The sequence below is a fragment of the Micropterus dolomieu genome, linkage group LG19 (genome assembly GCF_021292245.1).
Source record: "Micropterus dolomieu isolate WLL.071019.BEF.003 ecotype Adirondacks linkage group LG19, ASM2129224v1, whole genome shotgun sequence".
Taxonomy (NCBI): domain Eukaryota; kingdom Metazoa; phylum Chordata; class Actinopteri; order Centrarchiformes; family Centrarchidae; genus Micropterus; species Micropterus dolomieu.
The window spans coordinates 27250200-27265807 of NC_060168.1; the positions used below are offsets into that span (position 1 = coordinate 27250200).

Below are 15608 nucleotides of genomic sequence, written 5' to 3' on the forward strand. Positions count from 1 at the left end.
GGCATATAACTTTGGGGTGGTCATTCTGGTTCAGTATTATCAGCATCACGTTCACTGCTTGTCACTGATGGTGGCCGAGAGTCATTCTGGGAAATGTAGGCTTAAAATGACTCACAAATCTCACTTAAATTATATAATTATGTAGCAATCAGGGGTTGAAATGTTGCTTTTCAGTGTTTGAAGCCACACCCTTATTAAAGCTTAATCTTGATATCCTAACCAGCCAAAGTTATAGTTTCCTCTTATTGTTTTCTGACTGCCACTCTCCCCTCCCTCTCTTCTCTGTCCCTGCAGGATAATGTGCGAGACGGTGCGTTATGAGAGACATGAGGCCAATGAAGTGCTATACTAGTAAGTACCACAATGCCTGGAACTGCATGGGTGTGGACGCCTGTGTGTAAATGGATACTGATGATATTTGGTCAAATAGTTACATCTCTACCAGCATATGAACACATGAAAAACAACAGGAGCAGCCAGTATAACTTCAATTAATTTCAATTCTGTGTGATCAAAACACACTTTGGCCCGGGCATTACTCAGAGTTATTGATGAGCTGAGGCATGCTGGGTTCACACAACAGAGCGACCTGGGTGACTTCAATAAAAACAAATGTCCATAAAGTACAGAAGCAGTCAGACGATGCACAATATGAAGGGGTGTGTGTGTGTGTGTGTGTGTGTGTGTGTGTGTGTGTGTGTGTGTGTGTGTGTGTGTGTTTCAGTTTCAAACCAAACCACTCTACAGCAAAACTGTAGACAAATAACCTACAAGCGATTTCTAGTCTGATTTCAGCTTGATTCAGAAAAACTGCAGCTGTAATAACTCCAAAAAGCATTTCCTTCAATGGGGAGAAAGCTAACTAGTCTAGTCTCTAGTGTTAAGGCTTAAATGCTTCCTCCTTTCAGCTGGGTGCTATGGAGGCTTAATATTATTGGAAAGCTGTATTGACAGCTTCTGAGTGTGTTTGGATCCATTTTGAAATGCCACAACAACTATAGTAAGTAAAGAGCTCAGTGTTTGACTGCTGTCACACGTTGACGTCTTCCGAACACCCATAGTGAGAATTAAGACAGTTTATTAACTTCCTCAGCCCCTCGAGGGGCTAAAGAGGGCGCATTGTCCCTTCTCTGCCTTCTGTACCCGTGTGTGTGTGTGTGTGTGTGTGTGGAGGGATGATGGGGAAAAGTCAACACCTCATTAGAAGCCCACTCGGCAGTGTGGGAGCTGATTAAACAATAGGAATGCAGATTAAGCGGTGGTCGCATAATAGACTCCAGTTTCAGCAAGATTCCCTCAGGTCCCCCACACCAGTCTCTCACACACACACACACACACACACACACACACACACACACACTGGCCTAGCCTATAGCTAATAAGCACATCTCAGTGCAGCATTGAAAGAAATTCTGTTAAGCTGGTTAACAGTGTGGTATTTGTGAGTTGCAATCAAATCACTATTTTATGCTCATTCAACTGAGTGAGCATTTCTCTTTTTGTCTGAACAGGAACAGAAAATGTTGAAATCAGTAAATGTAAGTGTAAATTTAGCTGCATTTGGCACAGCAATGACTATGATGTAAAGCAGGAAGGTACTGAACAGAGCTTTTTTTTTTGCTCAGCAAAATAACCAGGGCTTGTTTGTCTCACTCCTTGCCAGATGTTAGCTGGGAAGCACACTTTACTATTTTCTGACCAATGGAAGGTGAAGAAGAAGAAATATATACATTTTCCTGTTGTTGTGTATGAAGATATTTACAAAAAAGACACAGTGACATGGGTCAAACCTGCATTAGCTGACGCGCTTTCACAGCTCTCCTCCCGAATTGACCTTTTACTAAGCCCCCCCCCCCGAATACACAGCAGGCCAATCACAGTGCAGTAAAGGACTCGCTCTAACTGAGGACAGACACTTTCATGGCTGCGCACCATTGACTCTAATGCAAAAGGAGTCGTTTTGTAGCTTTTTTTGGCTGTATTTTTCTAAGATATGATCAAACACTGTTCCTGGGGTACTTGTTATAGTTACAGTTGCCACCCAGAGAGGTTGATAGAAGTACGATTTTATTCTTATTCCAAAACCTAAAATAAATCCAGAAAAATGTTGGCTGTGGATTTTTCCTAATCTAATGTTAGTTAGTTAACGCTAGCTAACTTCCTACTGAATGTAACGTAATAAAGCCCTACTGTTCTGCTTTTTAATGATTGTAATAATGAATAGAGGAACTACCAGGCTTTACAGGAACAGCGTTGATCCTTAATATCGTTGTCTTTTGTCTCAATCGTCGTGGATGTGGTGGTTCACTTGTACTGTGTGATTGGTAGGCTTTAGTTTCTATCTTTCATTTTTTTCACGTCCGTTTTTGACAGCCTGAATATAACCTTCAAATGTATAATGCAATTGCGAAACTGACTGCTTCTTTTTGAGATTGCTTTTTCCAACAAATTCGACAATATTTCTCCAGGGAGTGCAGTAATAGACAGTGGCACTGTCGTGATAAAACTCAAACCGCTCTGACAATTTGTCGAACTTAGCATTGAGAGAGAGGGAGATAAGTGAAACTGGAATATTAATTTTGTTAGGTAATTGGTAATAATATAATGTTGTTTTGTGTAGTTCTCTGGTTTGTCATTGAAGCATATTGATCTGCATTGTAGACTGGCATCTCTGCTAACATTTACAACCACAGATTAACCTGCGACAGCTGTCTCACATAACAATGCGGGTTGAACATGTATTCAGTAGACCACCAGTAGATCATATGTGGGCCTCCTGTATATAGGAGGTTTAAGAGTAGAGGAGAGTAAAACTGTCTGTACTTTGCTAAGTTTACCTCCAGGCTAAAGTATCAAAACACAACAGGTTATTGTCTTTATGGTTTATTAGTTCATTTAATATGTATGACTGTACAAGTGTTTGTGTGCATGCTTGTGTGAACCTTTAAAAGTCTGTCAGGGCTCTCCCTGATAAAAGCTGGGTGTTAAACAGCAGCAGATCAGATTAACTTTCTCCTCCAAGATGTTAATCTACTTTTTCTTGTGAAAATACAAGCGTTTAACAGCCTCTCTTCATTTCCTGGTCTATTTATAACAACAGCAATAATCTGCTGGGGACCGAGGGCTCTAAAAGTCAATGGGGGAATTTAAAGATAATATCTCTATTAAGTTGTAAAAATAGTATTGTGTTTACATTTTAACATATCTCAGACACCTTCAAGATACTTTTAGCAAATATATGATGACTTTTATTAAAAGGAATTTTATCAGCAGGCTGACGCATCAGTGATAAATGTCAGGTTTCCGTTTAAGTAATCATAAATGGCAACTCTATTTCTTGCCGTAGTACAACTACAGTGTCTGACTTGTATGTTAGGGTGAACTGTGGGATGCACTTAATCCTGGAAGGGAAGGGAGGAAAACCATCGGAGGGAGGATATTGCCACTGCTGATCTATATTGATGAAATGTTTTATCAGGATATCTGTTATTATATTTTGCAAGCAGTATACTGTATAATGAATATAGTTCAGTTTTTAGTAATTTAGTTAATCCTCTGAAAAATAAAATAATCAGATAAACCTGTGTGTCAAACAAATAACCTCCTATTATAGATGGCAAACTAATGATGGGAACCCACTAGGTGCTTTATGAAACACTTTTAAACACCAAATTAGAAGAATTATGTTATTAGGGCTGCAACTAATCATTATTTTCCTTATTGATTAATCTGCTGATTATTTTTCTTAAAAAGGTCATATTATGCGTTTTGGCTTTTTCCCTCTCCTTTATTGAGTTATAAATCCAGCCCAAAGGGAGTTGCGAGCTCTCAAAGAAAACACTGCTTTGAACTGCCTGAAAACAGCTCATTTAGAGTCCTGCCGTTTCCCTTTCATCCCTGTGACGACACATGGATGAAAGCAAAATGCGCGTCATATAATGCTCGCCAAGCGTCTAGTCTGACACGCCCTCAAAAACACAGGTGGAAAAACACTGAGCTCCTCTCCCTTCCGAACACTAGCTACCCTCCAGGCAGTCGATGGACATAAAGTTGTTACTGTGATGTAGAGACACAGCTCGGTTATAACTTTATGGATGAAAGATACATTTGTTACAGATTAATAACTCACCACTCTGAAAGTCTTGCTCCAGTCCATGTTGCTAAGCTGGTAAGGGAAACATGTACAGCTGAACCGAAGCTGTGTTTACTGGCTTCTCATGACCTGCTCTTCCCTGCTTCTAATTGGCTAGTAGTCCTTAACTAGGAAGTGCGCATGTGCATCTCCCAACAAATCATAGAGATCGTAGAGGCAAGATGTATCACTCCATAGCTAAAAAGAAGCCTTCAACACACAGGGGGAAAAGAGGAGCTATAGCAATGTGCAGAATGACAAATATGTGATGTTTTTTGAAAATGAAACCATGTAAACCTGTTCTGGCACAACCCCAAAGTAAGATTTTAAGATTTTGAACCTGGAAATGAGCATAATATGACCTCTTTAATTAATCTTTTTGTCTATAAAATATCATAAAATTAGTTTTAAAAAATGTCCATTACAATTTCCTTAAAGCTAAGTTAGGCATTTTTGTTATATTTGTTGAAATTGTCTTTACATCCTGACAGCAATGAATAAATTAAATGCTTTGAATTAAAAATTTAAAAAAATCCAGTATCTCTGGCTGTAGCAGGACTAATAACCACAGCCAATCATTTCATTCTGTTCCAATGAAATGATTGGCTGGCCTATATGCCTGTCTACCTACCTGTGCACACCCTGCCTGTGCACCTACTTTTGGGGGAGTGGCTTTGGAGGGAGGCCTGAAGGGAGGGGATAGGATTTTTTTTGGTTGAATACTTTCAAAATCTAGCTGTCTTTTGTTAGTTTGTTACCTGCCTTAGCTTTAAGCCTAAAATTATCTTCAAATCACTTGTTTATCCTAGATATTCAGTTTACTATCACATAAGACACAGAAACTCATCAAATAGTTGCCAGATAATTTTGTTAGTTGACTAATTGGGTAATCGACTAATTTTTTGGAGATTTTATTGGAGATTTTTTACCTCTTTAATAACGCAGACTTGAAGACATGGAAAAGACAACATTTTTGCTGAGCAGTAGATAATACTGCTCTTGCCTAATGGAGCAAAAAGTTTGTCAGCCATCTTTCTTTTGGACATTCCTCCCTTGATTTAAGGGAAAATGACATCCAGAAGAACATTTTAAATATGTCGTTTTCTACCAACACCCATAATGTTGTATAAAACCACTCAGAGTGACACTGATGACCTAGTTAATGACCTGCACACACACAGTCTAACTCTATCCCTGACAGTTGGCAGTCCTGGAGTAATGATAGGAGGATACGGGTAATAGTTATAAAAGTGCTCATTTTTCCTGCCTGGGGCTCTAGATTGCTAGAGTGCTAACACTACATGCATGCGTGCACACACACAGTCACACTCACTATCCCTCGAAAACATCCCATACTGTGAGAGGCTGAACCTCTCACGATTTACCATCCAGAGATTATAGTGCTTAAGCCCTCCTGAGATTGAGGCTGACCTGGCACATTTTACATTGGCTAGTGAAGAGAGTTAGTAGCTTCTGGTCAGCTTTTAACCTCTTCCATGTCAGCTCTTTCAATGCAACCCTTGACCTTTCACCCTCACTGGTCTCTGTGTTCCAAATGAAAACCCAATGCTTATGGAGTTTAGTGTTTTTTGCAGTTTTTTTGTTGGAGTAGTTGGATTAGCTTGTTTGGGAGCCGGGTTTTGGAGTCAATAGTGTAAGTATTCTGTTTAATTAGAGATGTAAAGATTGGACTATGAATTGATCAGTCATTCAACACAAAATTAATTGGCAATAATTCTTGTAATTGACTAATCAAAAAAGCCCAATTAAGTAAAAATCATAGGTTCTGGTTATTGAAATAAGAATCCTTTTAAGATAGTTGACTGAATATCTTTAGGTTTTAATTTGTTGGTCGGACAAAACTAGACATTTGAACCCTGGGCTGGACAATTTTTGAATATTATTGAACATTTGTTTAATTGAGAAAATAGTAGGTTAATCGATAATGAAAATAATTTTTTGTTGCGGCTGCCTGTTTTAAAGTTGTGACATTTTTATTATCAGCTAAACTTGGTTGTAGTGTTGTCATGAAGACTGAAATTTGCATTCTACACACTTTTGCCAACTTGTGTGACCATCATGGTTAAATCATGAGAGCTATATGTATTGACTGAAATTATTAAAATAGGAAGAAGAAGAATTTTCTTTAAACAGTTTCTAGCATGGCAACAGTGTCAAACAGTCTTGCCAAAACTGGTTGAACAAACTATTGCCAGAAGAGAAAAAATATCTTAATCTCACAACCATCAGTGCAACAATTAGGTGTGGCAACCGATCTTGTAAAAACAAACCATTTGTCCTTTGACTTTACTTCATGGTAATTCCTTGTTTGCCATTGCATTTGTTTTAGATATAGGAAAAAATGCATTGGTAATAATGTATCATGAAAAAACTAAAGAAGAACAGTTTGCAAATCCATAACCCCTGGCTGAGGTTCAGACTTAGCAACGCTCTAGTGCAGCTGTCGGAAAGTTGTTCCCCTCGTGTAGCTCCTGTTCCCTGTAACAGTATGAAGCTGCTGGTCTCCAGTAACAATGTCACGGGAGGGTTGGAAGAGAAATCTTGGTGGAAGATGGAACTGAAAAAGTCATCACATCCCGGTGAACAGTCGCCTTATATAATTATACATTCCAGTACGTACAGTGTGGACGGTGGTGGTATTGAGACATTAGTCATTTGACAAGTATCTGGAATGGGCGGCATATTAAATTGGTAAAAATGGCAGAAATTCAATAGACTGTATCTGGAGGGATGTGGTCTGGAACATCACAGCCCTCATACCCCAGATGGCACTTGTGCTGTTGCCAGGGGGTAGAAAGTTTGTCAAGTAGCTCAGCTAAATTGAGTAAATAGAAATTGTGGTTTAGTAAAAAGATATATATTCACAAATTTGTGTTTAGTAGGAAAATAAAAACACAACCAACTAGTATGAGGCTTTAGTGTATTCATTGTTACGGTAATTAATAAACTAATAACACATGCATCAACCCAAGTCAGGTGCAACACCTGTACACCTCCTGCTGCAATTGAAAGTCAATCTAAGCTATAGCAAGCAAGTAGAGAAGTCAAAATTAATGAATGATTGAAGTATTGAAGAAATTATAAAAAGAGACGAAGTGAAACATTGACCGTTCCAGAGTGTCTCGTATACGGCTTCCCAAAGTCACTGTGTTGGTTTTGTGGAAAATCCCCAATCTGCTGGTCAGAAATCTATTCTTTTTCTATTATAATAATTCTGTTCAAACTGTGCAAATCCTGAACATTAACCAGTTTACTCTCGGTCCTCTCCCACCCCCTTTCTTCAGCTTTTTTGTAGCTTTAGATTTTTGAAATTTGTTTTTAGGATAATTGGACAATTGCATAAGCGGTATGAATGCTTTCTTTCATAATGTCACCACACCATTGTGGCACTGAGAGTCTCTGGAGAGTTTCATGGTGAAAACATCACAACAAAAACAACTTAAAGTGGTCATATTTTTAGTTGCTTGTTTATTCTGGGCCACTCTATGTGCTTGTCAGACACGCCTCTTTTTGTGTTGAAACTCCTGTTATCTGGCCATCCTGTCCAAACCCTGTGCACCAATTTGCAAAAGAGAAACACTTGAGGATGATTTCTTAGCAAGAATAAGAGGCAAATAATTATATTCTGTTATAAGTTAAAAAAATAAATAAAAATCTTATGTGAATGTGTTCTTGACATTGAATTGTGAATCTTTTGACATTGAGTTTTACATTTTCAAAATGGGCATTTCATTCTTGAATTCGTAAAAGTAGATCCTCGTTTCACGTAGGTCTTGATGCTGTAATCACCATTCCCGCGTCATTTTTTTACCCCCTACCACCGCCTCCATGGCACTCATATAACCTTATTCCCCACTGTTAAAGGCTTCCCGGGGGGTTTTGGTGGATGATGTTTAGCGTTTGACGATCGTTTCCACTACTTTTGACCCAGTTCAGTCAAGCTGTCGCGGCGCATAAGTCTCATATCGCCTACTTTTTTGGTGTTGTATCTTCTCTTCCTCATCTTTCTTGGCATGTGAGGTGCTCCCATCGCTCGGTGCATCTGCATGCCAGCAATTAATAATTGAGCATATTATTCGTGTCATCAATGAATGCAAGGAAGAACCATAAAAGAAGGGAGCGAGCCTGGAGGGAGGCGGATGGAGATCAGTAGGGGGGAAATGAAAAGGAGAATGGAAGCGGTTGGAGGAAGCGAGGGAGATTTTGCACTGTGTCAGTAGGGTGTGCTGTCTACAGCCTCATTAGTTCGGCAAGGAAAGTGTAGAGAGGAGGAGGAGGAGGAGGAAGGAGCGATGAGACTTTGTTCTCGGTGATTAGGAAAAAAACTCAGTCAGAACAGTGATGCTGGTGTGAATATATGTGTCTATGTGGGGGCGGGCGTATAATAAGTGCATCTATCCTTTACCTTTCTGTAAGCAAAAACCATTCCCACCTTGCTGATGTCTGATTGGTCATTGATTTTAATTTTCTTTCCCCTCTGGTTTCAATTTAAAAAGTCTCAGAGACCAGTCAAAAATGTTAAGCGATAATCACACAAGCTGCTGCCTTATTAACACCAGTCTACCTTCAGGTAAGGTTGGATTTCATCTTGATCCCTAGTCTTTTTTTTTTTCTTATTTTTCTGTGATGAGGTGGCGTTTCTAAGTGCCAGATGGTTAACAGACAGGTGGAGGCTTCACACAGAGAAACATCCATTTGAATTTCCAGTTAAGTTGATGCTGTGCATTCATAAAAAAGAAGATTTGCACCATCAGGTGAAGCTGTACACAGTAATACCTGTACTGATGCAGACTGATAATAAAGCAGCAAATGTTTCATTTGTTTTAGACTTTAAAAAATAATGTTGTGACTGTTCGTCCACTGTTTTAAAGATAGTTCAAGATTTTATGGAAATTAAATTTCTTGCCTAGAATTGGATGGTAAGGTTGATACTACTCTCATTTCTGTATGGTAAATATGAAGCTATAGCCAGCAGCCAGTTAGCTTAGCATCTTGCTTGTTACAAATATACATACATACAAAAACTTAAGTGCAGTCTTATTGTCACTGTGAGGTTGCGAGGCGACCAGTGAAGACTTCAGGAAGTGGGGCAAAAAAATAGCGAAACCCATCACATAGGCCACCATAACACCCACACCCTTTAGTTTTTACACAGATGACACAAACAAGATATAACAACAAAATTAAACAAAAATGACATTTTCACATTAAGTGAAACATTTAAACTCTTAGAATGTCTGCTGTGAAAGGCTGCTGAAATAAACAATAAAGGCACCGTGATTTTTGCTTCAGTTAAAAATCATCAGAGCAAAATTAAAGCCGTTTTTGTTGACCGACATGCCTATTTTTGGCCACCACTGCAGACTCTTCAGAGTTCATGAGCAATTCCCAGCAGTGGAGAAAGATTGGTGTCAGTGTCATGAGAATACTTACTTCTGGGAATTTTTACTTCCTCTTTCCTGTCAGAAGCCCGTAAGGTGACATGTTTGATGTAGGACTGCAAGTAGGATTTTGTGTGCTGTGTTCAACTCCCGACAAAATGAATTTAGCATCATAAGTAACCCTATATTTAACAAAACCCAGGTAAAAATGTGACAGTAGAGCTGTTGAATCCCTACAGAGTTTTTGGTTTCTCTGTGATATTTGAACAGACCTACATAAAGACTGCATATGTTATGTTTTTCCTTTGAGCCCTCTGGCCGGTTGCATATGAATTAAAGCAAGCGTTAATCATTATCTGTCTCCATAGCATGTGTTTACATTCTCGGTAGGAAGGCATACACGGCCTCTTTGATAATCCTGCATGTACTGAGCCAAGAAGATTCAGTGCATCTCAGCCTTGTGAGATTATATGTCTGCAATCCCTCTGGTAGCCATGAAAGTTCTGAGATTAGCTAGTTGAGCAAGGAAACAAAACTGATATATTTTTAAAATCTGTCTAATCCTTTAAAAATTAACAGCATGCTTTATTAACGCTGACAGTCCGAGTTTAATTTCTGAATTTCATATATATTGTTTATCTGAAGGCAAACAGGCAGTGGAATCTTTGATGTTTGATGTTAAGGCCTCTGGTTCACTCGTAATGCCACGTAATCTGGCGAAACCTGAAAGTATGTGTAATTTCTATTTAATCTTCAAAAGTGCTGCATAAGTGTGGTTAAAGCTTATATGTTTGTTTACCAGTCATGTTATAAGAATTTCAGTCTGCTGCATCATCCAGAGGTCAGCCTGAGTTTACTTCATCTGTGATGCCCACTTCCTCGTCTAAGTGTATCAGCAGGGCCATGGGTGTGGGTGGATGAGAGATGATTCCTCAGTTCATTCATAGTTCGCCCTTTTTTCTTTTTCATGTTCATGCTCACTCTCCTTTTCACTTTTTGTTATTTCTAAAAAGCAGTAATCTGTTTTTGGCACAGGGACTCAGATTGCTGATGCATTAAATCGCAGCAGCAGTATATCACCATGTGGATCAAGTAAATAAAAAGCAAACATATCAATATTTAAAAGAGTACGGCTCCAGCAAATGTTCATTTTCTCATTCACACACAGATGGACAGTTTTATTGTTTAATATGTTGATGATTTTCTAGATTAGTAGATCATCAGTTCATGCCTTTTTTATTTCTTGTTTTGTCTGACGACCAGGGAACAAGAATGCCAGCAGGTATATTCACATTTGAGAGGCCTTAACCAGTGTCTTTTGGGCTTTAATCGACTTTCTGGCAATTTACTAAACGATTAATCAATTAATTCTTTCAGCAATGAAAGGAGAGGACATTTTCATATAGGCTTATTTTTCTTGTGTGTTGTTCTTTAGCAAGGCCTATCCTTATGAGGAGTTTGTTTCTAATATACAGTATAGCAATTTCAAAAAAAATTATTGATGAGAAGTTGATAATTTAGTAACATGAAAATTAAGAAGATGTAGTCCGTAACAGTATTATGTTGTCACATCATGGCTAACTTATTATCCTGTACCAGTACAGAAATAAAAGCGACAAATTTCAGAATTATGTGAAATCTTAAATGGGCCTATGTCTTGGCAATTTTACACAATTCCTTGTTCTTTTCACTGTTCAGAGTCATCATATTTTGGCCATCCCCATTGTAGTCTGTGGTATTTGTGCTAATTGTCTCTCTCTTCTGTCTACCAGCCCTGACGACATTGGAAGCTGCTGGTACATCCTGTTGTCTGGCTCTGTCTTCATCAAGGAGTCCATGTTCCTGCCCAGAAGCAGGTAGGATCATCAGCCATTTTGATTCATGGCACCGTTTGAAAGCTTGATCTTGGCACTAATATGTGAGCAGCTTCCTGCCTTCAAAGTCTATTTAGAACAGTCACAAAGAGAGATAAAAAGCTAATCCTGGACTGGCAAGAGAGAGACAGTTTTAATTTGTACTTTCTCAAAAAAGTTTGTTTCCTCTCTTATTAACAGACACTAAACTTCCTGTTAAACCACGTTCAAATTCTACATCAGAACACATTTACTCCCATAGAAATATGTTCCAACACTTCAGGTTAAGCGTTATATATAGTATAGTCGTATCAACATATGTTTTTAATTACCAACTGTCTATCAAGTCACATAATATTTCAACAACATTTATTGTCAGTATTCACATCAAACTGGAGAGAAAATAAATAATAACTACTGTAATAATAAATTCTAAATTTATATATAAGCCTTTATTTAAACAGGAAATGTCCCATTGAGACACAGTCTCTTTTACAAGGGAGTCCTGTATAGCACAAATAAAACACAATTTTTCAACCATGAGCTAAAAAAACAATACATTACGTAAATTAAAATACAGTACAGATTTACACAAAGTTTACAAAATATTTACATAGACAAAAATGCAATGAGTTTAAAATAAATAAACAAACGAAATAAGGACTAAATGTAGAGATCTACCTACCATTAATTAAAAACAAGTGCATATGCCCGTCAGCAAGGAAATTAGCGTGCCAATCTTAAGCCTAGACTGAAGTTCATTCCAGGACGAAGGGCCATGGTAAGACAGACTCCTTTCCTGCTTCAGTCCTCATTCTTGGTACCTTACACAATAGTCCGTCCGTCACTAGATCTTAAATGAAAGTACTTTGCAAATGAACTAATTTAAGTAAGTGTAGTCTCAACCAATTTTATAATAAACACTCAACACATCTTAACAAATGAACAGCTTTAATACCTCCTCTTTTCTTTCATTCCCTCTTATATACCACTCCCTACTTTCTCTTGTTCAGTGAGAAACGTGAGCTCTGGCTAGGATTGGAGATATATGAGAGATTCTGGTTTTGAACTGCCCGTGGGAAGAATGTACATGTAAGAATCTGTACATTCTTGATTAAAATCCGTGTGAAATCTCTTTTCTCTTTTGTCTCCTCTCTGCCTGGGTGTTTCCAAAACATCTCTGGTGTATCTCACTCGCAGACTCGACCCGCAATGCTTATCAGCATCACATGAGACGATTGGAACATGCAATTGGGCTGTGAGTTTCCTGTGCCGCTAAACCAGTAAAGTAAATGCTACAAAAGCTGTGTGCTGGTTAAAACGAGAAACGCTTCGTCACGAGGTAGTAATTCTCAATAATAAATCGGGGGTCCGGAGAGGACAGCGGCTGGGTCCGGATCTGGACCATGGTCCACCAGTTGGTGACCTCTGATGTAGACATATGTGTCCACCTGTTTGAGCTCATAAGTGGGGTCTGATGTATAAACAGAAAATGAATGATAATATAATAAAGCAGAACAATATAAAATATGTTGTCATAGGATAAGTTATAATTGCTGGCAAATACAGGTTTCTGGTTTCATACAGCTACATTATAGTGTGTTTAAAAAAGCATTTATTAAATGTTTATGCTTAAAAATGCTTAAAAAGATGACTGTATAGCCCGGTAAAGTTACCAAGGAATTTATAATGTTCATATTTTAGTGCAACAATATTACACCAACTTAACTTAAACTATGCCATTTAGGAACAGCTACTTTAATTGTAGTGTCGGCAACAATTCTTATTTTGTTGTCACTCCTCTTATCTTAGTTAAAAAAAAGTGTTTGAAGTCACTTTTTATGATTTACATACAATTCCATCCACTTTATCTGTTTAGGTAGGGTGTACCCAAAACCAAATATGTGAGTGTATTTGAAGAAATAAGAATGGCAGCGAGTGAGTATGTCACCAGAGCCTTTAGTATCTGCAACACCTTCAGAGGACTTAAGATTCATGTCCCCCTCTCCAGCTCTCAGCCATCAGCTCACAGCAGTGATCACCATCTCTGAAGCCAAGACCTAAATGTTAAAAAGCTGTGATTTCACAAATGGATCTGTTGCATGTACCATCTCTGTGGGCGTCTTGGAAACAATGATCTTTTCATCCATTAGGCTTGCATAACACACACCTACAGCCACTCAGAGCTCTGGGCCAACACTTTAGCCCGTGGAGCAGAGCTGTCCCAGCAGTACTGCGGGGGTCGGCTGTGGTCATTCTCTGGATTCACATAAACGTGGGAGGCATTTAAAGTGGAATACTCGATCGGAAATATGCCAAAAAAGCTGCTCCCTTCTTAAATATAACCTTTTTCAGTTTTGACAAGGTGAAAGAGTGTGTGTGTGGGATGCCGGAGGGGGATTTGCAGGTATTGGCAGATTAAACTTAATGCCCGACTGCAGTCAGAGGGCTCTGAAAATGTTTACTAAGCATATGTTGCAAGAAAGCCTGTGTAGGGATCCACTCTGCTTCATGGCGCTGTATAAGGTTGGTAATTAGCTCACTTTGTTTGTAGTGATGCCAACTGCATTTCACAATATTGTATTGTTTCTGCCAAATGTACTAAATTGATGCACAAACTGCACATTAAGCACTCTCAGGCAGAATCACTTAAGTCACAATATAATAATAATTTGTCATTGATGCATGTTAAAGAGCATAACAACAGCTAGATCAACAAAGTGCAAACTGACACTAATGGCAAAGAAACAACAGGACCTCTGCGTTTACTGTAGACATGCAGTCAATAGCCCATTAGAATTGTGTACGTAAGAAAAAAATTACAGCATTGGCTGTTTGTTGAAATTTTGACATTTTCTTGACAAGCGACCTCTTTGTGTCAATCGTTTAAATATCGACTGTCCTCTGTCAGAAGCAAAAGTGTGAGGTGATATTGTGATGGTCCACATCACAATATAATCACAAACTCATTTACCTGTATAAAGATACATTTTACCAATTAACGTATCAAACCTCTTGTGCTGATTGGTTGGTTGAACATCTGGCGTGTTGTAATTGGTTGTTGTAGATATAATTAATTTGAATATATAAGATGCAGACATTCTATTTATTGAGAACTGACCAATTCTATTGTTAGCACCCTATTATTCTTCGCCTCTTCTGCTGCCCATGGTATATGGGTGCCGTATTAAAACCTATTTCCCCACTGACAAGATGTTTTTAAAATGAAACATTCAAAATGAAACGCATTGAAACTTACTCATCACTTGAAGGAGTGTACATTTTCAATTCAAAAAGGACTTTAGTACCGGTGCCAGAGTAAGTATTTATTGTCAGAGTGGTATGAGACTGTCACTTTAACTTGAAGCCTTATGACATCACAGTAGGATGCTTAACTGTCATGCTTCCTGCTACAACAGGTGTGTCCATGTTATCATAAGTGACATGTTTAAATATTGAATGCTTGTTTATGTGTTCAAGCTTTTCTGCATTAGATGCCTCCTAAAGCATAAACCCTTGTTGTGGGTTTTGTCATTTCATTTCCGTCCTTCATACTTGGATTTTTTTCTGTCATAAATTTTTTTTTTAAATGGCTATACTGACAAGGAGGGAAAAAAAAGGAGAAATGGTAAGGGCAAAATGGCTCGGAGGAGGAATTGGTTGTGACACGAGGAACTGAATGAAGTCCAGCGGGACTTCCTGAAGCTTTTAAAGATGTGGTGGAATTGGGTTTCAGACAGGCCCTGCCCAGAAATGGCAGTTCCTATCTACACTGGCAGCAAGACTGAAAACCTGATACGCTTCCATCATTCTCTCAGTGCTTCTCTCTCTCTTTTCCCCTCCCCTCACTGGTCGCTGTAGAGAGATGTGATCCAGGGGAAGAGGAATAACTCAGTTCTTAAGTGAAGAAGCTGGAGCTCTGTGCCTTCTTTAACCCAGAGGCCAGTGTGAAATACAATACAACCCAAATAAATAAATCTTGCTAAATAGGTAACACAGGTTTAAAACCTGTAGAAACACATGCTGTATACAGCGTATAATCAAAGGAAATCTGTAAATCCTAGTTACGCCAAGGTCATGCTACATGAAAATGATTTTTGTTAGATTAGATCATAGAGTGATTAATTTTTGCCGTGAGAAGCATGGCAGAGGCAATCATAGTTGCCATCTTTCATGACATACCGAACAGCACCAACAACAAATGTTTAAAGATACAATGTG

General features: G+C 38.5%; 1 protein-coding gene across 11 annotated transcripts in view; it reads left to right on the forward strand.

Moving 5' to 3' along the window:
- rapgef2b (Rap guanine nucleotide exchange factor 2b) overlaps nt 1–15608 on the forward strand; it is a 107872-nt gene that overhangs the window by 28401 nt on the left and 63863 nt on the right. For all 11 annotated transcript variants that reach the window (XM_046030116.1, XM_046030117.1, XM_046030124.1 and 8 more), the window contains exons 3-4: nt 295–351; nt 11307–11390. In XM_046030116.1, the coding sequence (XP_045886072.1) occupies nt 295–351; nt 11307–11390 (141 nt within the window). The remainder of the gene's footprint in view (nt 1–294; nt 352–11306; nt 11391–15608) is intronic.